The sequence below is a fragment of the Pogona vitticeps genome, chromosome 4 (genome assembly GCF_051106095.1).
Source record: "Pogona vitticeps strain Pit_001003342236 chromosome 4, PviZW2.1, whole genome shotgun sequence".
Taxonomy (NCBI): Eukaryota; Metazoa; Chordata; class Lepidosauria; order Squamata; family Agamidae; genus Pogona; species Pogona vitticeps.
In genome coordinates, this window is record NC_135786.1 from 81,364,087 (window position 1) to 81,390,572 (window position 26,486).

At 42.7% G+C, this 26,486-nt stretch overlaps 2 protein-coding genes across 2 annotated transcripts in view; one reads left to right on the forward strand and one right to left on the reverse strand.

The window, feature by feature from the left end:
- Window positions 1–3,088, reverse strand: part of SLC44A5 (solute carrier family 44 member 5) — a 253,809-nt gene extending 250,721 nt beyond the window's left edge. The window contains exon 1 of the mRNA XM_072997807.2: window positions 2,462–3,088. Coding sequence (XP_072853908.1) covers window positions 2,462–2,498 — 37 coding nt within the window. The 5' untranslated portion in view covers window positions 2,499–3,088. The remainder of the gene's footprint in view (window positions 1–2,461) is intronic.
- Window positions 3,089–3,135: 47 nt separating this feature from the next.
- The window catches only part of ACADM (acyl-CoA dehydrogenase medium chain), a 39,331-nt gene continuing 15,980 nt past the window's right edge, over window positions 3,136–26,486 (forward strand). The window contains exons 1-4 of the mRNA XM_020794701.3: window positions 3,136–17,132; window positions 24,185–24,281; window positions 25,031–25,128; window positions 25,235–25,304. Coding sequence (XP_020650360.3) covers window positions 17,109–17,132; window positions 24,185–24,281; window positions 25,031–25,128; window positions 25,235–25,304 — 289 coding nt within the window. The 5' untranslated portion in view covers window positions 3,136–17,108. The remainder of the gene's footprint in view (window positions 17,133–24,184; window positions 24,282–25,030; window positions 25,129–25,234; window positions 25,305–26,486) is intronic.

The window sequence follows — 26,486 nt, forward strand, 5'->3', positions numbered from 1 at the left end:
ATGTAAAGTGCTGGCCACTCAAAGTAGTTAGCATATTTATGTGTACAACTGGCATCAAATAGGAAGAGAACAAACCTTTTTGTACACAGCTGGCTATGAGAGTGAGGTGGCAGGGATTCTCCCAATGGGAGAAAGGCAACATATCAAATAAATAATAAGTAAATTAGTGTCAACATCTGGTGGCTGCAACGAAGGTGGCTGTAATGAGAGATGGCTGCAAATACAGGGATGAGTAGGGACACTTCTCCTGCTTCAAACTTACGGGGAAGCTTGGGTCCCTGCAAATGTGCTTAGCACTATAGCTGGAATTTCTAACATAAAATGCTACCTGCTAACCATTTTGCTTTTCTTCAATGCAACTTTACGATGACTCCTAGTTTCCTACACCAACAGAAGCATGCTAGGCCATATCACCTCTCCATTTATAGTATTCCATTTGTGCCCATGTCAGCTGATGACCAGGGGGGGCACTCGCCAAATTTTAGGGTGATATGCCTCTCCCCATTCTGGTCCACAAAACACCCATGATTTGTTCTAGAGCATATGGTGAAAGACATGCTGGTCTATTTCATAGCCGCCCAGAGTGGTCGTATAGACCAGATGGGTGGGATATAAATCAAATAAATCAAATAAATACATTTTCCGTAAGAGATAACTCCAAAGAGTTTTCATAGTGGGATATGCAAGGATATTGCACGAGCCAGTCATACATAGAACCGACTTCCTGACAAGTTTATATACTGTAAAATCAGTCACACTCAGTTTGCTAAAAGAAATGTGTGTACATGATCTATTCTTGCAATATAGTTTCAAAAGCACCTCCGCATATGCAGACCCCACATTCTGCATCTCCAGTTCTTCATAAGTTTATTTCTCCCCTCCTATGCACAACCCACCCTGCTAAATTAGCAGAAATTACTGCAAAGACTTTATCATTGCCTCTAAACCTTTTTTTAAAAAGAAGACTTGAAGGACTATTTACATCTCACTCAAATTCCTAAAACCTTATTCTAGATTTCCTTTCCAAGCATGTGACCCTAAAATGCTGAGGACTTCCTCCCCTGCAACAAAAAGATCCCACTACTGATTTACCAGGTCTTAGCTGAGCATCTGCAGATCTCTCCCAAGAAAACACTCACACCACATCTCTGACTTCAGTCTTCTAGCAAATTCCAGTCTGCACTGCCTGAAAGATGCCTTGGGCCCGGTTTTTCTTAGCCTAACCCTTCTCAAGTCAGAGCATCCTAAATCCCTCATGTTTCTAACAGGGCCGCCCCACAAATCCCACCATTTTCAGTTCTCAACTCTATTGTTATAAAGCACCCCCGACCTCCCAAATGTTCACATTGCACCGCCTCTCTCTCACACACACACACAAACTTCTCACCCGGATCCATCTGAACTCCTGACTCAACAGGAGCAACCCGGAGCCAAAGGAACGCAGCGCGCAGCCTGACCAAAAGAAGCTGAGACTTTTCCCAGCCCCACCGTCTTACGACAGCAAGGCAAAAAGGCTTCGCTAACGCTACGGCGTTCATTCTAGCCGCCTTCTCTTTCCAGGGGAAACAGCGGGGCACAGGGGCTTACAAGTCCCGACGGGAGGGCGCCCCCAAACTGTTTTAAGACCCAGTTCTCAGCCAAGGCCCCCTTTCGTCTCGCCATCTCAGTCCTTCCCTGGCCTCCAGCTTGGCAGAGCCCGTGTCCCCAAATTCCCCTAGCCGAAGACGACGACGACGTCTGCTCCCCCCCCCCCGCGCACCCCACCTCGTGGCCTGAATCTCCCACCCCCACCACCTTCTCCCCCCCACCCAGAGGCAGACAAAGCGGAAACGCTGCCCCTGCACCCCAAGCTGCCCCTAGCGCTCCCGCGCTCTCGCTCTCCCCCCCCTCTGCCAGGAGCGGTGAGAAGAAATGGGGGGGACAAGGGGCTTCGGGCAGCACTTCTCGCCCGCTGCCCTCGCCGTCCTCGCGCCTCAGCCCCAACTTTCCGACCTCCTCAAGGACGCAGCCAACAAGCCGCGCTTGGCTGGGGAGGTGGGAGAGAGAAGCGAGGGCGGTCTCTCTCAGAGAAGGGGGACCGGAGCCGCGCCAGGCGCCCGCTTAGCCGGGGTCCCTCACCCGCCATACACACACACACACACACACACACACACACACACACACACACACACACAACCACCACCACCACCACCACCACCACCGCGACCCCGAAGACAACAAACTCCGGCAGCTGGAGGAGCGCGCCAATAATCATAATAACAACAATAACAACAGGCCAAAAAAACGGGGGAGCTAACCGGCCCGGACCGAGGGCTGCGTCGCCGCGCTCGCCCCTCGCTCGAGCCCTCTGCTGCGATGCTTCGGCGGCCACTCTGCCAGCTCTTCTGCCGCTTTCCACCAACCCCCCCTCCCCGCTGCGCGCCGCTCCAGCCCTTCGCCTCATGGATGGACTCGGGCTTACCGTAAGGAGAGGCGGACGCGTCCCCCTTCCTAGCCATGGTTCCCCCGCCGTCTTTCGGCTTGGCAGCCTGGGCGCCTCTCCGCCCGCTGCTCGGCGTGCTCTTTTGTTACTGTGATGGCATGTGAGGACCGTTCGGAGGCAGAAGCGGCGGCGGAGGCTGCAGCCCTAACAGCCGCCGCCGCCAAGCGTTGGGTCTGTTTTCCTTTCCTGGTCTCTTCTCCTCTCTCTCTCTCTCTCGGCGCTTCCCCTGCCTCAGCTCCCTCTGCGCCCCAAGAGCCTCCTCCGCTCAGGCGCGCAACCGCTTCGCCTCCCGGGCTCCAAGCAGGGCTGCTGAAGACGCGTTTAAGGCGGGCAGGCTGCAGCAGCAGCAGGTAAACACGGGCTCGAGCTTCTTAAGAGGTGGCGGCGGCGGCAGCGGCGGCGGCGGCAGCCCTACCAGCACGAGCAGCAGCTGCTGCTGCTGAAAGCCTCCCTGGCCTTCCTAGGCATGAGGAGGAAGAGGAGGGGGCAGCATGTGGGCCTGCCCGCCCCAGCCTCAGCCCGGCCCCTTTATCCATATGCAGCGAGCCAGGCCGCGCCACCGAGCCCCCGAGGGCGCAGCCAACCCCGCCTACCGGCCGCCCGCGAGTCCTGCTAACTTCGGGCGGGCGGGCGGGCGAGCGGTGGGGGGGGGGAGAAAGAGTGTTGTGGGAGCTCAACTTTAGTCACGCGGGAGTTTCCCTGGGAGGGCGACGGAGTGTGAGGGAGCTCGAAGGAGCATTTCTTGGGTAATTCTCCCCCTCAACGCTAACGCCGCCGCCCGCCCGGTTTGGGTCCCCCTTTCCCAAGAGTGCTGTGCTGAATTTCGACTTTCCCAAGTGAGGGGGGGGGAATGAAGTGGGGGGGGTCTCTTCATCGCCCTTTCCTTTCAAGCAAACGTCGTCAGGCCGGCGCGAGGCGGCGGCTGCAGGTACACGCCGTATCCTCGCCTCGACCATGGAAAGCAGGGAGTTTGCCTTTCCCACGGCTGGCTTGTAATAGGGGACATGCTGAGCCGTCCTTGGGTCGGAGCTGCCCCATCCACTTCTAGGGAAGGTTGCTTTTAATCCCGGAGCTGTCCTTCCCTCGCGTGCTGACGGTTCTTTCGCCGCGACCGGGATCGCCCGTCTCTGGGCTTCCGCTTGGATCCTTGGATGTTGGAGCATTCCCCCCCCCCAGAGGCTTTTTAAAGGCTTTGAAGGTCACCCTGGCAATCTGCATAATCATTATAACCGCAGAACTGCAGAGCTGGAAGGGACCCTATGGATCATGGAGTCCAGTCCCTGTCAAGGAGGCACAGTGGGGAATTGAACTCCCAACCTCTGGGTCGGCAGCCAGATCTCTAAAGCACTGAGCTATCCATCCCCAAGGGCATTCCTGCACATAAAATAACCTGGACCTGGACTCTCTACTGTACATACCCACAAATAATGTATAAAAGTGTATGCCTATCAACTGGAGTAGGAACTTTGTCTCTACTGCAATGCTGCCTGTCATCCAGAAATCACTGATACAAGGATAAGGAAGGGCAAAACTGAATTTGGCTTACTTGCATTCAGGATTATGTTAAGTATGTTTCTCCATGTGTCAAAACTTCAAGGCGGCTCTGCACATGCTGTTCTATCCAACTTCACATTTCTAGACATCTGTAAATCAACCCAACTTTTAACTGGACAGAATTTTAGCCTCTAAATAATCACAGATGGTAAAATCAGAAATTAACAATTAAATACATATTGTCTGCTTTGTTCTTTATGTGACAAGGACTAATAATTTAACAATCTGCTATTCTGTCAGGATAATTTAACAAGTTGGGCAGTGGTTTGAGAAGCCTGTGTATCCCACAGCAGCCATTCTCTCTCTCTCTCTCTCTTTTTTTTTGGCCATGACCATAAACACAATATGAAGGAAAGACAGGCCAAATCAGGATTATATAAGTTACATTAAAAAAACTTATAAAGTGTTGTGCAAACAATTGTTTCCAGTCTGTGGTCCCCTTCAAATGTTCCAGGAGCATTCCAGAAATGTTATGGCCCCCATTGAGAATGGCTGTCATACGGTATGCCGCAGGGTAGAATAGTACTTCTAGAGTTAAGCAGGTTTGTTTGATTGTTTGTTTGGGGGTTTTCTTTAATGGCTAAATGAAAAACCACCTGGGAATTGTATCTACATTATCTCAAGTTCTATAAAGAAAAAAAAAAAGAGCTGGAGATAAACAAATTCATGTCAGCAGTAGTAAGCTAGGTGTTGTTTTAACATTGCTGTTATTTGTCAGCATAGCAAAACAGTTTTAAGGCAAATTATTTTCATTATAAGAATGTCTTAGTGTATTTCACAATATAATTTTAAAAATTATAAAAAATACTCAGAAATAGCTTTGTGTACCATGCATCCATGAAAACTATGCTCTGTACATAGCCATTTGTGAAACACCTTGTTTTGTTAGTGAAATGTACTGTAAGATGCTGACATTAGGCTACATTTGTTGAGAAGTATCATGTCTGTTTTTTTCCTGTCATACGGCTTCCTGACACTTGGCTTCTCAGATAAAATGCAGTGCTCTCCAAATTGAGCAGAGAATGTTAATGAAAATGTCCAGAACTCAAACATGTACATACATCAGCCTAAGTCAAATGACATAAATCACAGCACTGAATTGCCACTAGGTAAGAAGTCGAGGCTTGTATTTCTTGTCACACACCAAATTATGCAATTAGTGTACAACAAGGAATACAAATGTTAACTTCTTAATTAGCAGCAATTTGCCTCTGCAATTTACACCAGTTGACTTAAACCAGCATACATAAGTAAAAGAATTCTGGCTGGTAATATTTCTATTTTGGGCAATCTCCCAGAAGTATTTGCTTGTCATATCCTCTACAGAATTCCAGGAGAGGAAAGCAGAATTAGTTTTTGATTTCACACAAGGGGATGGCATTGAAACATTCCATTATTGTGAGCAAGTCAAGAAAATTATGAATTATATTCTTGCCCCCTAAACAATGATGTCGATTTGAAATACAGATAAGACTTCACATTCTTCGTAGGTTCATCATATTGCACACAGTATGCTGTTGCCTCTTCATAACAGATCATATGTAAAATGTGTGGGGTTTTTTGCTTCACCTCAAGAAGCAGACATGGCACTTTGTTACCACTGAACATAATCAGTTCTCCTTGGTCTGTTTTCTCCCTCCCTGAGTCTATCAATAGTTCCCTCTTGTACATGGGTATTACAGCTTTGGATATATATATATATATGTGGCAAAAGCCCTTTGAAAGTCAGAAACAGAATACAAGATGAAGTTGGTATGATGTCTGATGATACAAAAGTGCCACCTGGGGTATTTGGGATGGTGAAATTACACAGCAGTCAAAAGGTATGATGTAGCAGCATATGCTTTACTCACATGCACCACTAGGTAGACGAAGGTGGCCGCCATAGGAATTCCACCAAACAATTTAGTCCACATGCATCACTGGATGTTTTTACTGAGATACAAGCAATCTCTATTTGAAGTTGTTGTCAACATATACTGAACATGTCAAGTATGTGTGAACTCACCCAAAGGTGAATTGTATGATGTTATGCTATCGCTACTGTATTACTTATAATCATATGTTCACATCTCTTAATACGTTTTAAGATGTTTTGGGGATTTGACATCTTAACCCTGAAAAAAAGAGTGGGGTTATTCTTCCTATACAATCTGTCTCTTTCTTCTGAATACCTGTATATTATGATCAGGTTAAGTATTTGTTAAGCTGAATGAGAGAGAATTGTACACAGTGGAATTATTGCGGAAATAATGTTATATTGTCGTGCACTGTGGGATACAGTCTATACTACTGTATACTGCTGGTTTTTTTTCTTTTTTTTCAAATTGTAAATGCCTACGATGTGTGTCATTTTGCATGTGGAGAAATGTCTTCTAATACATCTTTTGAAATATACAGATACTGTACTGTACTTGTTTGAATATTAGAAATTCAAAGTATAGTCCCCTGCCAGAGCGCCCTCTGCTGTTGCTTTACAACCCAACAATTACATAAAGTAAAATTACTGTACTACTGTTTCATACAAGGTTTTTGATGACCCACTGAGAATTGTCTCTTCCACTTTGAAAATAAGTGTTACACCACAGAAGGATGATATTTTCATTGCCTGTGGTGATTTTCTTAGAAAACAAAAGTTTCTGATTCTCCTCCACCCCCACCCCATGAAAGGTCCCAAGGCTTCTGTGGAATTCCTTTCTTTGTCAGGAATTATTTGGGAGCTGCCCTCTTGAGTGTAGGGGACCCTTGGGCTGACTTTACAGGAAACTACAATTTTCAGTAATTAAAGATGACACCTTACCCCCATCCTATGATCCCCAAAAGCTTCCTAATAATGAAAAGAATTCCATTGGAGCCTCTGGACGGATGTGTGTGTGGGAGGGAGGGAGGGAGGGAGAGGGAGGGAGGGAGAGGGACAGGGAGCGAGAGAAATGTTCAATTTCTGAAAAACTGCTATGGCTGATAACGTCATCCATCTTATGTAACTAATGGAACAGGATTTCTGACAATATTTTCAAGTTTCAGAAATGCCCACTGAACTTTTGAGTTAACTATTCTGAAATAATGGTCTGAAGAATAATCCCACTGAAGTCCATAGAGGTGCTTCACTTTGAGAGCCATGAAACTTATTGGGTGACCTTTGGCCAAGCAACCTCTCTCAGCCTGACCTGCCTTATAGAATTGTTGTGAGAGTAAGAGGCGCAAGAGAAGCATCATATATGCTGCTTTGAACTCAGTAGAGAAAATATGGAATGTTGAGAGTTACCAAGAAATAAACAAACGACCTCCAGAGTTATCAATTTAAGAAATATATACACACATTTTTATCTGATCACTCTCCCTCTCTCAGAGAAATAATTCATATAGAAAAAAATGTTTGTGTCAAAAGTTATCAGTTAATATCCTCAAAGCAGTGAAGTCGGTAGAAACTTGGAGAAACATGTTGATCAAGCAATGCCAAATAAATGACAGAACGTTAACATTATACCAGCACCACAGTTATTGCTATTATATTTATTTATCAATAGGGGGAGGATTGCTATGATATTTCACACTTTTTCTGCAACCTATACTTGAACCCACAGGCAAGTATAAACATGAGTAATCTGGCTTTTCTGATGAGATTACTCATAAACATGTCCAAACCCACTTGTAAGTTCAAACATATGCTGCAAAAAAAATGTGACATGTCATAGAAATCCTCCCTCTATCAGGAATGCAGTATGCTCTTTGCAGATACTGTAGCAAAAACAATCATTTTAGTGGGGCATAAATTCATCCCCGTGTTGTGCTATCCCAATGTGCCCAATACTTTAAAAAGTGATGATTAACAGCTAGTGTTAACTGTGATTTTTTAAATCATCTGCCATCAAAATAAGCTTAATCACCCTGGCTTGTTTGAGGAAACCATGGTTAATTAAAACAAATCTGGTTTCTAGTTTAGATATACAGTACTGTAATAAGAAATCAGTTAATTGGAAATGAAAACAGACATGCCCATCTCCTTAGGACTTTGCTGCAGAAAGAAAGAGCAGGCGACAACATATAACATTCATACATGCTAACACTAAATTATGGTTTAGTATTAGATTTATCATTAATTTACAAATATGCTTTGATTTGCTGTGCAGTGTTCAGATTTTTCAAACTTTAAAGTGAGAGCAGGAGGAATTACACTTCTCCCTTTAATTACACAGCTCCAAACATCACGGATTTAGTTATGCATGGATTATTTTTCAGCAAACAAACAAATAAGTATTTAAATAAATAAAAATGCAATAAATACAGTGCTGCTATTCATCTCCAGGAATTGGCTGAGAAAGGTGAATCTCAGATTTAACAAGGCCCCTGTTGTTTGCAGTATGGCAAACCCTGGTCCAATGGTGATAGCCCAGCTGGCCCCCACTCTTGGCATGGTGGCTCCACATGGTTGGCTGGGGAGGGTGCTGGGGCATGCCAGGAATCTGATGTGGGTCAGGAGAGAGAGAGAGAGAGAGAGAGTCTCAGCTGTTCATGTTTTGTAGTTACATTTTGAAGGCATAAGAGTTATACACAGATTTTTAATTACAGGCAGGTCCAGCACCCCTAACCCCAGTGTTGTTCAAGGGAGAAGTGTATATTGAAATGTAAGGTCTTCATTGTTGATGCACAGCTTTTATGCCAATGTAGTAGGCCTAAATAGTATTATAAAATTGTTAGAATTGTTCAATTTTTGTTGCAATAGATACTATTGCTCTACTTCTCTGTCTCTTTCTTCCTGTCTTAAAATTTTTTGTTTAAGAGTCTCACCTTCAAATACATGTTTGTTGCTCCTTTTTTGGGAAGATAAAGAAATTAACGTGCTCTGCACTCTATTTTGTTTGTTTTTCATTGCCAGCAACTTTGAGCAAATGTTGTTTTACAATAACAAACAAGATACAAGTGCCATTCTTTACTAGAGTGCTAACACAAAGCCACGTTTGAATCATCACAGCACCACATGAAAGACAACTTGGAAATGGTTTTAAGCTATGCAGTGAATTACTTTCAAAGTCCAATCAAAGACAAGGCGTGCGAGTTGTTTTCAAGATCTTTCCAATTAATTAAACCAGCTTTGGACTGTAGCCAAGAAAAACAAATTAGAAATTTTACTTTTGGAAGAGATAAGGGATGGGGAAGGCCTGCCATTGTGGCCTCCTTCTTACAGGCCTTGCACAACCCATCACACACACACACACCACAATAGGCTGTGCTCCCTTTCCTCACTTCCTTATCATCATCACAGAATATTGCTTGTGAATGTAGCTAATGTGCAATACAAAGGGGAAAAATCACAGTAAATGTAATATATTTTCATGTCATACAGGTTTTCTATTTGCTGCTATCCCTCCACAAAAGGGGAATATGTTTATTTAAATGAGAGCATTGTATATCATTTATTCCTTGCTTTCTTTTCATGCAGTGCCTTGATATTTGGCCATCTGTTTCATCAGCATTCCAAAAGTGAGATTGGTCAAGATCCAAATAGCCTTATGTGCACCGTTTTTGCACGTCCTTTGGAACTTTCTCAGCTTTGCATTGTGATCTCCTTTCAGGCTACCCTGCCATGGACATCCCTCCCTTTCCCCCTACTTCAGTCTCATCTTCTAATATTTAGATAGGGCATGCTCCAGATGTTTTGGACTGCAACTCCCACCCTCCCTTATAACCAGCCAGTTATACTACCTAGGAACTCCTAGTAGTCATCCAAATAAAATTTGTACTGCTCTGTATGTGGGGATTCCCTTGAGAGTGACCCAGAGACTGCAGCCGGTCCAGAAGGCGGTGGCCAGACTGGTGGCTGGTGTGAACGCATTTGATCACATCTCCCCAGTGTTGGCTTGCCTCCACTGGCTACCTGCTGTGTCCCAGATCAGAGTCAAGATTTTGATGCTCATATACAGAGCCATCCATGGTTTGGGACCACAATATTTATCAGAACATCTTTCTCTAAAGTTAGCTCCCCACCCCACCAGATCCTCCCATGTCTTGCTCTACTGCCAATATCATTTATCTTGCTAAACACTACAAACGTATCATATGACACTGCAACAGCAGCAACGGTTTTCACTGAAAACTTTTAATTGCCTTTTCTCCTTATCCACACCTCAATATACCCAAGCCTGTGACCTTAGCTGCTTCAGTTTCCTCAAATGATACTTCCCATTTTTATCCTGCTGCTCCTTGTGTCCGGAGTACTCTTTAAGAATAATTGTGCAGTTCTTCCTCTATCTTCCTCCTGATCTTTGCTCAGCTTAATCAGTTATGTCTTTGGCTCATCAGCTGCTGAAAATAAGCCAAAGCTGCATTTATGCATATCCTTCCTATGCTACCACACTGCTGCCTCCTGTTACACTTTTCCTTCAGATATTGAGACTGTAAGTTTCTTTGGGCAACTGACTTACAGCAACAGTGCTGTACTGTACAAAGAATTTTATATTGAAGTACAGTATATTATATTATTACAAGAATTTTAATAAGGTTATGTTTCTGTGACATGATAAGGTGTCTTGGAAAGCTGTCCATGTCTTAGCTATAGAAATTTTCTATTTTTCATTAAAGTTCTTCTAACCATACAGTTAAACCTGGAAAGTTTAATAATTATTACTCACTAGCACATAGTTTAGAAACTTTTTGCAGTCCCAGATACTTAATTAGTGAAAAACATAATACAAATGGAATATAATAAGTGCAATCCATATTAAACATTAAAGTAACATATGAAAATGTCAAAACAAATGGAAAACTTTTTTGTAATATATGATTCCTATTTTTACAGTGTTTGCTTGCTAATTAATTTAAGCTGGTAAGAACCAAGAAGTCTCCACCATTCATTAGAACAACATAATGGGGTTCTGCTTTATTTATGAAACCAGCTAAGTAACATATATTCCACGCTGCAGGAAGAAAAAGTCTTGCGAGATGAATTGTAAGAAAAGGAACTGCAGGCTTACTAATAAAGTTGCCACAACTTAGTCAAAAGAAAGGAAAGCACAGCAAATTGTGAGGACTAAATCAGGACCAGAGCTTAGAAGTACAATTTCCCCATTTTATTTTTTTAATTATTCCATAAAATATAAACAGAACACAGTATTGCACTAACCTAAATAATTTTGGTTCTTCATATCAATTTACTGTATTCTTCTCTCTAGTTTTTCATTTCCTAAATTTGCAATCTAGACCAAGATTTGGAAACATTATTTCCACTCCCATCAATGTATTTATTGTTTTATTTGCATCTGATGTTTGCCCCCTCAGTGACTTCTGTGAACAAAATATATGAAAAGGACCCAAGGTGGCTTACAAAACACTGAAAGACAATATTTAAAGTTGAAAACAATGGGTATACAACAGTTGTTAGCATAATTAAAATACTATATTTAAGGCTAAGAACAATTAGTATAAAGAGGTCTTACATAATTGAAAGCAATATTAAAGCTAAGAAAATAAATATACAAATATTTTAAAAACAACAAATTAGATTAGGCATCCTTCAGTCTCGAGAGACTATGGTAACGTGCTCTGTATGGAGGACTTGGAACAGCATCTAGTGTAACTGAGAAGGCCAATTTGAGAGTGACAATCCCTTCCACACTGAAGACGAATACAATCTGTCCCCTGTCCAGCTCCCTGATTTTGCTGCTTCTGGGACTGCCTCTTTGCCTCAGCCTGCTAGATAGGGGTCTCTTCAAATTGGGAGAGGCCATGATGCACCGCCTGCCTCCAGGGTGAACGGTCAGATGTCAAGGTTTCTCATCTGTTGAGGTCTATTCCTAAGGCCTTCAGATCCCGCTTGTATCGCAAATGTCCTAAGGCCTGCAGATGTCTTTGTATCGCAGCTGTGGTCTCCCTCTAGGGTGATTTCCCTGCACTAATTCTCCATACAAGAGATGTTTTGGAATCCGACCATCAGCTATTCTTACAACATGCTCAAGCCAACGTAGATGTCACTGTTTCAGTAATGTATACATGCTGAAAATTCCAGCTCGATCTAGGACTACTCTATGTGTAACTTTGTCCTGCCAGGTGATACCAACGCATATGGAACGTCCAGTATGTGGAACGTGTTCAGCTTCCTCTCCTGCCGTGTACAAAGGGTCCAGGACTCACTGCAGTACAGGAGTGTGCTCAGGACACAGGCTCTATAGACCTGGATCTTGGTATATGCCATCAACTTCTTATTCAGCCATACTCTCTTTGTGAGTCTAGAGAACATGGTAGCTGCTTTGCCAATGTGTTTTTCCAGCTCGACATCTAGGGAAAGAGTGTCAGAGATCGTTGAGCCAAGGTACACAAAGTCATGAACAACCTCCAGTTCTTGCGTGGAGATGGTAATAGAGGGAGGTGAGTCCACGTCCTGGCCCATGACTTGTGTTTTCTTCAGGCTGATTGTTAAGTCCAAAGTCTTGGCAGGCCTTGCTAAAACGATTCATGAGTTGTTGGAGGTCTTCAGCAGAGTGGGCAACAATGGCTGCATCATCAGCAAAGAGGAAGTCCCACATGCATTTCAGTTGGACTTTGGTCTTTGCTCTTAGTCTAGAGAGAGTAAAGAGCTTTCCATCTAATCTAGTCCGGAGATAGACACCTTCTGTTGCAGTTCCAAAGGCATGTTTCAGCATGACAGCAAAAAAGATCCCAAACAGGGTCAGTGCGAGGACACAGCCCTGTTTCACTCCGCTTCGGATGTCAAAGGGATCGAATGTTGAGCCATCAAAAAACTACAGTGTCCTTTATTCCCTCATACAAGGACCTGATGATGTTAAAGAGTTGAGGTGGACATTCATCCCTGCTAATCAAATCAAAGGCATTTGTAAGATCTATGAAGGCCACAAAGAGCGGCTGCTGTTCCCTACATTTCACCTGCAACTGTCTGAGGGAAAATAGCATGTCAGTGGTGGATCTATTAGGTCGAAATCCACACTGTGATTCTAGACAGACTCTGTCTGCAAGCACCTGGTGTCTCTTCAGCACAACACGGGCAAGCAGCTTCCCTACAATGCTGAGAAGAGAGATGCCACGGTAGTTATTACAGTTGCCCCTGTTTGCATCCTTCATGTCCTGTTGTACTCCACCTTCCCTCCAGCAAAGATGAAAGACTTCATACAGTTCGGTGGTGATGATCTCTTTACAGCAAGCACCAATACAACTGGTTTTGTGACATTGCAGGAGTTGCCAGAATGACACAAACTGCCTCCAGGACTCCAGCTCCGGATTTTGCCTCAAGGTTAACTCCTGAAGTAGTACTAAAAATCCAGTCAAAGCAGTAATGTATAACAATCCATTTAAAAATCACACACAGGTATCTATTTACTGAGAGAAAGTTTGCCTTGAAGAGTCTTTGCCTACTTGTAGAAGAATATCAAAAATGGGGCTAGTCTGGCCTCCAGTGGGAGGGAGTTCCAAAGTCTGGGAGCAAGAACAGAGAAGGCCCTCTTCTGTGTCCCCACCAGATGCACCTGCAAGGGTGGTGGGATTGAGAGAAAAGCTTCTCCTGATTATCTTAACACCCGAGCTACATCATAATGAGAAATACTGTCTTTGAGATAGCTTGAACGCAGACCGTTTATAGGTTAAAACCGGCACTTTGAATTGTGCCCGGAAACTGTGTTGCTGTAACAGAGGGGTTATGTGGTCCCTGTAACCAGCCCCAGTCAGCAATCTGGCTGCTGCATTTTGGATCTGCTGAAATTTCCTGACACTTTCCATCGGCAGCCCCACATAGAGCATGTTACAAAGATATTTGCCTCTTTCCACTGCCTTATGTTATCAGCTATTGTGTCACACCAGAGATCTTTACTATTAGAAAAAAGTACTATTATAATGTGGTTTTTTTATGGAGGGAGACAAGGGAGAGGATTTATTTAGTATGGATGTTCCTCTTTTCTCAGGTTTTGACTGGCCTGACCAGTTAGAACTGGCACAGCTGGCGCTGCCATAAGCCTGAGTGAAGCAATTGCCTTAGGTGGGATAACAGTGAGAGTGGCAAATTTGACACTCTCCTTCTTACTCTGGTTCAATTGGGTCTTATGGGAAGAATGACTAGGAGGGCTTGAGGGTTCTCTGTACCCTCTAGAGCCAGGTGCTCAGAAGTCCTCTGGCTGGTCTTCAGTGATTGTGGGGGCTTGTAAGTGCTGCCTTCTCAGAATCACTTGCATGGGTTAAAGTTTTGTATCCTGGCAGGCACATGAAGAAGAGACAATCACTTGTCAGGACTGACTTCATGTTTCAAATGCTAGAAGGAGCTTTCAAGTCACACATTTACTGCTTTGTTCCCTAGAGGACCTTTGTACAACTTTAACTACAGAATGCCTTCTTGTTTCTTCCTTTAATTACCTAAGTGCCTGCTTCGAGCTGGTCCTTTTCCATCTTGTCACAGAGCTTGCAGGCATGGCTGAGTAAAGACTATAATCTGGTAGAACAGCATTATTTTTCTCATCCTGTAAGAAGTCCTGTGTGATTTTAATTCATTTCTCTCTAAGAACAACGCGGTGCCTTGAAGAAAATGGCATGTAGCGTAGAATCTGACCTACAATTCTATGTGCCCCCTTATTTTGGAGCGATGTCTATATAACTTGGTGGGACCTAACTACCATCCAAATAAAAGTATGATTAGAATGTTAAGGACCGTGCATGAAAACGACCGATGGTCCTAACTTTCAAAAAAGAATCCATCTAGTTAACTGTTCCTTCCCAAGATAACCCAATTCCCATTCCTGGTTAGCTCTCTCTGTGTGGGAGTCTCTGCCTGTAGTGCACGCTGAGGAGAACAAGGAAGCCATATCTTGAAATTGCTGTGCTATTTCAGACTGCAGTTAGGAATGTCAGTTTGAAAATGTTTCCTGGGACATACATTCCAAGCAACTAAGCAAAACAAAAACTAATATAGCAGAGAAAAATATTTGCACCCAGCCAATGCCATGTACTTGCAGAGAGGTTTTTCCCCCCCAGATGGGGAGTGTTAAAAACACAATCCATCAGCTGCAGTCTTAAATGACAGCCATCTCAGGAGGACTCTACCACCAAGGCCCTGTGTCAGGAATGGGAAAAATCTCAACACGTGTAATAACCAAATGCAGTCATTTTGATGATAAGTAGGTGGAGAAGTTAGTTTTTCACAAAGTTAACCTTTCCCTTCTGGGCTTCTTTTTTGATCCCATCAGCAAGTATCATCATTCCCATGCTGCTGAAGTCCCTCTGCTAAGTTAATTAGAAATATATGTTCAACTGTACTTAAAAATGTGTATCTCTGAAGCACAGTAGCTCCATTCCGATTTCCTCTTGCCACTTCACTGCAACAACTGAATAGTGTACTTCAAGACACTCAGTTGTTGTTCAGGCAAGGTCCCCCTATGTCCAATGCAGAGGCTGCACCCACTGAATTGGAGTTGTTGCTTTACTGTTGCTCAGAGTTAAAAAATTGCCAGTTTCTCCTTCTCTTTGCTCGCCTAGTACAAGAACAAAAGAGAAGAGACGTTGAGAAGCAGTCTGTTGACTGACATACGTCAGGCTTCCTCATATCTGGAATGCCCGGCTCCCTCCTTGCTCTGACAGCCCTCCATCACCAGCTGCCTTTGCCTGCAGTACCACACCTAGCAGTTCTCTGGCCTCAGCCCCTAAGTTTAGCCAGATCTAATTCCTCAGCTTCTATGACAATTAAGTGACTGACTTTCTTCAAAAAGAGGGACTCAAGGTTGCTAGCATTACATTTTACTAAATACAGTACATGCATTTAAAAGATAAACAGGGTTGAACATTGCACCTCCTTGAATCCTAATTCTGGGAGAAAGATGAACTATATGTCAAATAAAATAGATATAATATTATAAATGAAATTTACAACACTGCACTCACTTAGAAAAAAAGCCCTTGAGATTAGCTGCCTAAAATGTGGTCTTTGTCTGTCAACAGACAGACAACAGGGAGGAAGCCAGACTAGAGTCCTTTAAGAGCCTAGGAACAGCCACCAAGAAGGCCCTATCAGATGCCTCCAGCAGATATGCCTCTGATGATGGCAGGATCAAAAGAAGGGCTTCTTCTGAAGATCTCAACACTTGGGTAGATTTGCACAGCAGAATGTGTTCTATCAGAAACCTTTATTCCCAAGCCATATGGGGTTTTATTACGGTAAGTCATAACTGGCATCTTGAATTCTGCTGGGTAAGGACATCTTATGAAGGAACACCTGGCAGGTCTGAGCAGTGGGGGCAACTAAACAGGAATAATGGTTGTTGTGGGGTTTTCGGGCTCTTTGGCCATGTTCTGAAGGTTGTTCTTCCTGACGTTTCGCCAGTCTCTGTGGCCGGCATCTTCAGAGGACTGGAGTAGGAACTCTGAAGATGCTGGCCACAGAGACTGGTGAAACGTCAGGAAGAACAACCTTCAGAACACAGCCAAAGAGCTCAAAAAACCCACAACAACCATCAGATCCCGGCCGTGAAAGCCTTCGAGAATACATGAACCTGGAATACTTGTTCACTTGGGTTATGGTGTGTTATACCTGCAACATTTGCTCAATTTTGACCAGCAGGGAAGAAATGATATGTAAATAAACTCTTCCTCAGACATCCCTCCTTCCTGTGAGCTCATGTGCAGGAGAAAAGGGGATTTCCCCAGTACAGTAACGGTATATTATTGCAAACAGTATTTGCTTGCACCTATACTAACGGAAGCTCCAAAACAACTGCAAGATCAAACGACTGCTAATGTGAAACTCGGACTACAACACTCTCTAGCCATGCTGTCTGGGGAATTCTGGGAGTTGTAGTCCGAAAAAGCGAGGTGGCCAAGCTCTGCCCTCAAGACAGGCTTCTTTCTCCTGCTCGACTGCGTGGCCTGCAGGCGCCTTTGGGACTCTCGGGGCGCTAGAAGCGCGTCTCCCTCCGGCGGGCCGGGGGTGGTGGTGAGGCTCGTTCGCTCAAATCCCGTCGCCGCTGCTTGGAGGCGGGCCTGGGCTTGGCGCCTAGTGGGTCGGAGGTTAGACTTTGACCTGCCCGGAGCGCGGCGTGGAAAAGGAAGGAAGAAGAACAAGAAGGGCAGCGGCGGCGACTGGGGCGACATGGCTGCGCTGAAGGTCTCTCGGGTGAGAAGGCTGGCGGGGAGATTGGTGCCGGGGGGAGCGCAGAAGGGAAGGCCGCCGGAAAGGGGAAGAGCCGCGGCGGAGCAGGGCGTCTTCTTAAGCACGGCCTGCAATCGAGGAGACGGGAGGAGTTATAGTTGAAGGTTTTCGTCTTGCAGTCTTTTGTCTGTTGGGGTGGTGGGGGTGGCGACGGCTCTGGGTTCAGATTCGTACCTTGAGTTGGATGGCACTTCAATACCGGGTGGGTGTAAGGTAACTGAATCACTACATACAGTCTTGCACAGTTGAGACAGCATTCATTTCAGTGGCTTCTAAATTGTGCGTTTCGTTATTTTTATTTTATTTGTTTGTTTATTTGCCTGCGGTCCAGTCGATTCCGATTTATGACGACCCTTTCTACGGTTTTCTAGGTAGAGAGTACTCACGAGAGGTTTACCATTTTTCTTTCTTCTGGGGCGCCCTGGGACTGCGCGGCTTGCTCATGATTACACAACCTGGCTTTTCTCCCAGGAGGTGTAGTGAGGAATTGAACTCCCAACCTCTGGCTCTGAGACCAGAGACCTAAACAAAAACTGACTGAATTGGGGGTGTGGTTCTTTGGACACATCATGAGAGGACAGGAAACATCACATTGCTGGGGGGAAGGTAGAAGGAAAAGAGGAAGACTGGATATGAAAGGGATAGACCCAGTAAAGGAAACCACAACTTAAAATTTGGAAGAGCTGAACAGAGTTGTTAATGATAGGACTTTCTGGACATAGGGTTGCCCTAAATTGGAGCTGACTTGACAGCACATAACAAGTGTTAGTATCTAGAAGAAAGAAAAAAGAGCCACCTTTACATGACTGTAGGAGAAGAGCCTTTCATTAGAGTGAACATATAGTGCTCTCAAAGAAATTATACTACTTATATTTCAACAAACAATAAGGGACACTATATTTCACATGAAGCATATCTATAGTAATCTAGTCAGATCCTTCACCTTTCTATTGTCCCTATTTTTTTACTCCCAAGCTGGAATTGAAAAGTGTAACAGTGCTCTAAAAACAAGAGTTTTAGAAATAAATAAAAATATTTCGAACACTGATTCTGTGTTTCAGAAATTACTGGGTTTGAATCATTTATTTATTTATTTATTTTATTTATATTCCGCCCGTTTAGACCAAAGTCTCCTTTGGGCGGCTAACAACATACCAAAATAAAATAAAGCAACAATATTAATACACTAGAGGATGGCGAAATAACTTGGGCATTGACAGGAGGGAAGGCCTGTCTGAAGAGCCAGGTCTTAAGTTGGCTCTTAAAAACGCCCAGCGAGGGAGCCAGACAGATTTCTGGGTGGAGATTGTTCCAGAGCCAAGGGCCACTGCCAAGAAGGACCGCTTTCTTGTTCTTTCTCTTTGGGCTTCCTTCGGTGTTAGGCCGCTCAGCCGCCCCTCCTGGCTAGAGCAAATGATACAGATAGATCTAGGTGGGAGAAGGCGTTCTGCCAGATATTGAGGTCCTAAACCGTTTAGGGCTTTATATGTCATCATTAGTGCTTTGAAATCAATGTAGATACGAACAGGTAGCCAATGCAAGGCCGTCAGAGTGGGGGAGATATGTTCATGTTTTCTCACCCCAGTAGGAAGTCTGGCCACTGCATTCTGCACCGTTTGAAGCTTCCGCATCAGTCTCAAAGGTAGCCCCACGTAGAGCGCATTACAGTAGTCTAATCTTGAGACTACAAGCGCATGGACCAGAGTGGTGAGGGCCCCAACATCAAGATAGGGACACAGCTGGGCGATCCGCCAAAGATGGAAGTAGGCAGTGTGGGCCATTGACGCTACATGAGTTTCCATGGTAAGTGCTGTATTAGGATGTATCCACAAGCTGCAAACCTCAGTCTTTGTGGTGAGAGTCAACCCCCCCCACCCTGAAAGTGAGGGAGTTTCCCAAACCACCAATGTCTGGACCACCCACCCTCAGGAACTCCGTCTTGTCCGGGTTCAGCCTCAGACCATTTGCCTGCATCCATCCCAGTACAGCATCCAGACAGCGCTGAAAGGACAGAATGGCATCCACTGTTGTAGGGAAAAAGGCGATGTAGAGCTGGGTGTCATCAGCATACTGATGACACGAAGCCCCACACCCCCTGATGACCTGACCCAGCAGCCTCATGTAGATACTAAACAGCATTGGGGAGATAATTGAGCCCTGCAGAACCCCACAATTGAGATTCCACGGAGCCAATACACTGTCCCCAAGCTGTACTTTCCAGGGACGGTCCTCCAAGAAGGATCAGAGCCAGGATAACGATAAAGCTGAAGTGTAATGCTTAACATTTATTTAGCTTTCACTCAGTGATGTCAGTGGGGCTGAATAAACATACACAGTTCATTGCATTGCCGAAGTAAGTTGGATAGAAGGACTGCTGTCTTAGCATTCTGGAAATTGGAAATTCAGATTGCCGTATGCTGAGAGGTACTATTTAGATCTTTTGTTTCTGTAGCTCATGGGTTATTTCCCAACTTGAACGTAGTTAATCCATAGTTGCTGCTATGATTTCACTAGGACAGGTTGAGCTAAATTGGTTCTTTTTAAGAAAAATAGACCCTGATGTAAGCATTTTAGAACAAATATACTGTTGCTAGGTATTCAATATGTATTAAATGTTTTGAAGTATTCATGCTATCTGCAGTGAGTATGCTACATTGTCACATTCCAGTTTAATACAGGCTGATTTATAGGCTGTAGACTTTAGCAGCATTCCATTAGATTGGTGATGGCCACAAATCATAACAAGTAAGAGTAGTGTGCAATATGAATGGTTGCAATCACTTGTCAAGTAAAAAATAGAAATAGTGGCTGAAATCCTGTTGCATTTTTATGCAACCAGAAGGCAAATGGCATAACATTCTCTTGCTTCCAGATGGCAATTAAAGAGTCTCTGCTGGCAATTAAAGAGTTTCATATGGCAATTAAAGATTCCTGAGCATGTACCAAGCCAGTGGGCATGTATGCCCCCAGGAATAGCAGTGGCAATTCATGAATTGCCAGCTGGAAGTGAGTTACTGCATTTGCTTCTGCCTGCATTCAGGATTACAGCTACAGTGTATTCTGGGAATTCCTTTGAGCATTTACAATAAGGTCTTTAGAGTCTAGCTCACATTATAAACATTTAAACCTGATGTAGAAGGCCAACAGATATCCAACGTTTGAATACCGAAAATAAATGTGTAATAACAGAGTGCTGTGTATGCCTGTCCAAGCCAGAGATTTAAGACCATACAGTATAATGTACATGCTGAAAAATGGCAATTGTATCTGGTGCCAGGAGTAACTGAGTTACCCCAATTATGAGGGGCTTTAATAATCAAAAATTACCTCAGGATAGCTGTTGGTGGTTCTGATTCCAGTGGCAGTGATCCAATGGTGATTTGTACTATTAAAAGCTCCCTTCCTGCCCACATTTCAAGGCTGAATCGGGGGAGGGGGGGATAGAAAGATTTAAATTAATTATTGCCTGGATCTGGTTTGAACTAGCAGAACTGTGCCAATAGGATTCTGTTCACTGTTTATTTGAATCCTGCAGTGTCATCTTCCTTAATTAGGTGGCATACTTTCCTAGCAAGCATGTACTGTATCTTTGAATTGGTAGATTTACAAATCAAGGTGTGGTAGTCTGAGGCACTGGTTCTTAACCTTGGGTTACTCAGGAGTTTTGGACTGCAACTCCCAGAAGCCTTCACCACCAGCTGTCCTGACTGGGGTTTCTGGGAGTTGAAGTTCAAAAGCACCCGAGTAACAAAGGTTAAGAACCACTGGTCTGAGGGACAGAACCATTAAGCTGCCCCATCTCAACTGTTGTAGAGCATTCTCCCTCATAGACATGGAGGAACAGTGCTCAAGAAGGAGGGCACAATAGCGTTTGACATGCCTGGAGTATGTCATAGGCTGTGGCTTCATTCTTGCATGGCAGCAGCAGTATGTGCAACACTGATGGTTGCACAGCTTTGCTTGTAGGCTTCCATAGGTCAGATGGCTATTCCAACTGATATAAAGACAGGTACTTTCGCTAGTTAAACAATTAGCTGAGCCAGCTTCTGTGCTTGTGTGTTGATTACTGGTACAGTACATAACCAAGCAGTTACTGTACTTAACTGCTTTTGGTATCTGCCCCATCTTACTAGGCTTCTTAGTGTATTTTAAACCTGCCATTTTAATACTTAATGTTGTAGTGGCTTACATTGTCATCCTTTGTAGCATCAATCAGATTCTAAAGGTTGTGGAAAAATCCCACAGTCTCTTTCTCTGGCCAGGCAAATATATGCTCTGTGAGCAAACATTTCTTCTAGCAGGTGTTCAGGAAAGTAGAGAATCAACAGGGTAAATATCACATTTGTGTGCCAGGATTTCTGAAACAAAATGATTACTATGAGAATGGAATATAGAACTGTTTACCACAGGGGGAGGAGGTATATGGAAGCAGCCTTAATGGAAAAGGTTAGAGCCTTAAAACTACCATACCATTGTGAATGTAACAGAATCAAGTGATAGTGAGCAATCTGCTTGTTTCAAGTATGCCATAGGAGGTAGCCAACCAATCCAAAACCTTGAAATGCAAGGAAGGAAAGGAACCTAGTAAAAATTAGCATTGCAGACCAAACTCCACCATCTTTGCTGAACTATTGTGATGTGTGCATAAATTTTAGTGGGCAGTTTACAATTTTTTAAAAAATTAAACAATATTTAAATATATCAGAAATGAAGTAGAAAAGCTGTTTCCAAAGAGGTAATTGTGTTAGTCTGTTGCAGTGAAAACAACAGAATCCTGTGGCATTTTAAAGATTGTCAATTATTTTGTAACATGAGCTTTCTTAGACTCATTTCCTCAGCTGCAACATTTGTTCCAAAATTTAAAAGCCACTAGTTATTTAGTACTTCAGGTAAAATTACAGTATTATTTTAAAGAGTTGCAAGTGCATAGTATTAACAAAAATTTTGTGGCCTTTTGTACAAATTTTGTATATATATATAAATTTAGACACACACACACACACACACGACTATGTGTACTTGCTAGAGTAGATTTTATATTCACACCTACCCAACAGGGGGCAGCTTTAGCCTTCTAGATGTTTCTGGCCTACAGCTCTGCTCAAGCCAACATAGCCAGTGGGAGAAGGGCTGTAGTAACGAACATGGTTTTGCATGCAGAAAGTCCCAGGTTTGCTTGTCTGCCTGTCCAGGTAAGGCTGGAGAAACATTGCATGGCATAGGCTAGGAGTGTGATCCAGTACAAAGCAGCTTCCAGTGTTGGGAACATTTTTTTTACATTTTGTTTTTATTATATAATCAGACAACAATCAAAGGGAAACTGATACATAGGGGAGAGGAAAGAAAACAGAACACAACAGAACAAAGGCACGGGGAAGTGTTTACAGTAATAAAATATCTAATATAACCTTGGCTCCATGGCTGTATTAAGATACTAAAATCCCTAACATATGCTATGTTCTCTATTCATGTTTGTTTCTGGCCCCAATCATAAAACACTTTCCAGCTCTCTTTAACATATATTCTTGGGTTTTCACGTAAAGCCGCTGATAGGCTATCCATTTCTGCAATATCCAATAATTTTTAAACAGCTCCTCCATCTTCGGATTTTCCTGATTTTTCCATTTTGGGCCCAGATAAACCTTGCAGCTGTAAAGGCTATTTTTGTTGTATAATTTCTTGTGTAATATCTTTTATCTGTCTCCAAAATCTTTTTTACTCTATCACATATGAAAAAAGCCCCAGGTTGCTGACAGCACTTCCAACATGAGTTGCTAACCCCTGACTCACTGTTGATAACATTTAGAGAGAAAAAAAGTTACACCTTGTCTTTCCCAATTGGAAGCATCACTGCAGTCTATTTTTAAAAGTTAGGAGCTTCAACATTATGTTTGGGGGCCCTCCTTCCCTCTTCCTTCCTTGTCCCAGTTCCCTTCACAATTCTGCCTTAGTTAAGCTTTTTAGGTCCTCATAATTTTAAAGCTCATTGGTATGATCTGTTTGCACTATGAAATCTTATTCAGACTCTTATCATTCCCATCCTGTGTTGATTTATTGTTATAGTTCATTTAGTACTTTTCTTCTCTTTTAGGTTATGTTTTTTATCTGAGTTCCTAAAGTTTCTGCTCACTTACTTCTGTGCTTTATATATATATATCTGTGTGTGTTAATCAGTTTTTTCTGGCATTTTGTATTATGTTTAAGCTTCTGAACATTATACTATTGCATAGTTTTTCCTTTCCTTTTCTAATTTTGTTGATTTTTCTCTCCATTCTTCTTTCTTCTGTTCATCACCCTTATTAACATTCACTCCCTTATGCTATTTAGCACTGTGTTTTCTCTGAGCCTCCTTTGTGTGGAAATCTCACCTTTCTTTATTTCTTATATGCCATGTAATAATTGTAATTACCGGTTGTACAGGCTAGTTGTAATGGGTGACAGTTAGTACCCCTACCTTTAGATTATACACCAATGGGCAAAGAGCTATACTTTTTATTTCTATGCTCTTATCATATATTAAGCATTTTTAAAATAATGCCTTCATTCATTTTTATTTTGCCTTTTTTCAGAAATTGCCCAGAGCAGTTGAAATGCTAAGATATGTTAGATTTATTTTTGTCCTACTGCTCTATATCATGATTCATATTAATGTAGAAGTGTACAGTAATAATTGGCACATCTTCATTTTGTAGCAGGATTGGTTGTATAAAGATAGGTACCCAAAGGAGGAACAGTACAGCCCATACGAATAAGAGGTAGAAACAGACTGATTGTATTCTGAGCCCAAACTAGCGCCACAGAAGGATAACATATTTTTATTACAAACTGGATGATCGTTTACTCCTCATTGAAAAATACATAATGTGTCATCAGTTACTTGTAGTCCAAAATGTATTGTGGTCTTCGCTGCATCTGTGAGTTTCAGTGCTGACCCTTCTTCTGTCAGGTTTGTAATAAGTTTGGAGAATTTAACCTATCATGAAAGGTATTCATTCTCATCAAAATCAAATTTTCAGGTGATACAAGGCATTGCTTCATTTGGCTGGAGGGCACAATCAAGCCATGCTCCTGCAGCAGCATCAAAAAGCAAATTTGCGGCGGGATTTAACTTTGGTAAGTACACAGCAACCCTTATTAAATAATTACGGTATATGTGTTCAACCAAGGTTTCATGGGAGAGCAGCATGAAAATTGAATTAAAAACATTGTTCTAGAACATCTGCTGCATGGCTCTGGCAACACTGTGTCCGTCCAATGTTGTCACCTTCAGTGAAGTTATAAGTCAGAAAAATGACTTTCCCAGGCTTTGCTCAGAACTAGCTGTAGACTTCCTGAAGGTATTCCATTGGTCAGTGTGGGAAACAGAATGCTAAAATAGATGCCCTTCTGATATGATGATATGAAGTACTGGTCTCAGATGAAAAGCCTGGTCTGGAGAAAGGTGGGGATAACTCTTGTGCAGTCAGAAACATGCTTCTGCAGGAAGAAAATTAACAATCCTTGTTCAAACAGATAGAGGCTTCTATTTGCTCTTCTCTTCCCCCAACACCATTCCACTATTATATTTTCTCCTCAGTAGTGATTTTTTTTGATAATGATGCATTGTTCCCCTGTGTGTATATGTTTTTTTTAATGAAAGTTCTGCTATCATTTCATCCAAACAGGGCCTTGCTTGTATTGCTGTTCTGCTTTGTGTCTTACAATGTCATAGCAATGGAATAATTAAAAAATGGCATTTGGGTGCCCAATTAGTCTGGGCTTGCTCCTGCTAGATTCTTGACTCTGTCTTGGATAATCCTGGATATTTGAATATTTGTAGGCATATTTTGAAGATTTTAAATTTTAAATGTCATGTTTTCCAGAGCTTACTGATGAACAGAAAGAATTTCAAGCTACAGCTCGTAAATTTGCTAGAGAGGAGATCTTGCCTGTTGCTGCTGAGTATGACAGAAGTGGAGAGGTAAGTCTTCTGCACAGTAGGGAAACATGTTGCTTAATATTTCACTAGTAAACCTCTCAATAGAGAATCTGTACCTAAAATATTATTGTATTGCTTTTATTTCCAGTATCCTGTTCCCCTCATAAAAAGGGCATGGGAGCTTGGCTTAATGAATACCCATATACCAGAAAGCTGTGGTGAGTAACTACCTTTTAAGCTGTAAAACAGTAGACTGAGGAATGCTGTAATGGAAGCCAAAGAAATGATAGATTTTGGAATAAAGTGCTCTCTGAGATTGAAGAAGGAATATTGATAGTGAGGATGTCTGATAAAAGATAAACTCTCTTGTGCTGACACTTTTAGAAAGACCAATGGAAACAATCAGAGCTCATTCACGCTTATGTGTTATGTACTTCAGTTTCACTTTCTGATGGTCCACTTAAGGATGATTTGTTTGTCTGATATGCTAACTAAATTCTAAATTACTCACTAGCTAATATTATTTGGATGATGTGCAATCTGTTAGAAATGTAAATGTCTTTAAAATTTAAAATTTAAACGTCTTTAAAAGTACTAAAATGAAATAGTACCTGAAGAAATAGAGTATAATATTAGGTGGAGAAAATAAAACACTTCAACATGTAAAACCAAATCAAACCCAGCAGCAGAATCAAACTGTAAAATCACTAATATGGTTCTTAAAGTACTTGGGAGAACAAAAGGGGTCCAAGTGGTACCTAGCATAATGTAAACATTAGGGGAGCGTTTCTCGAAATGGAATGCCACCATGGAAAAGGCCCTTTCTCTTGTAGACAACTATCTCCTTTCCTTTGGTGGGAGCTCTTGATACTGGCAACATGGACTTGAAACTACTTTAGTGAAAGTGAAAGAAGAAAGTGCCAAAGCAGGACTGCAGTTTAACATGAAGAAGACAAAAATCATGACTACAGAAGAACTACACAACTTCAGTAGTGACAATTAATTGAAAGAAATTGAAATAGTTAGATACCTTTTATACCTTGGTTCAACCATCAATCCAAACGGAGAGTGCAGCAAGTGAAGAAGACTGAGACATGGAAGGGCATCAATAAATGAGCTAGAAAAGATACAGTGGGGTTTCGACTTACGAACTTAATCCGTATTGGAAGGCAGTTCTCAGGTCGAAAAGTTCTTAAGTCGAATCTGCATTTCCCATAGGAATGCATTGAAAACCATTTAATCCGTATCTGCTCTTTTCGTCCATAGAAACTAATGGGAAGCTGCTATTCTGCCTTCTGCCACTAGAGGGGGATATTTTTTCCTTTTTTCCTTTTAACCTAAGATGACTTAGCTTTAAAAAAAAGGAAAAAAGAGTTCGTGACTCGAATCTAAGTTCGTAA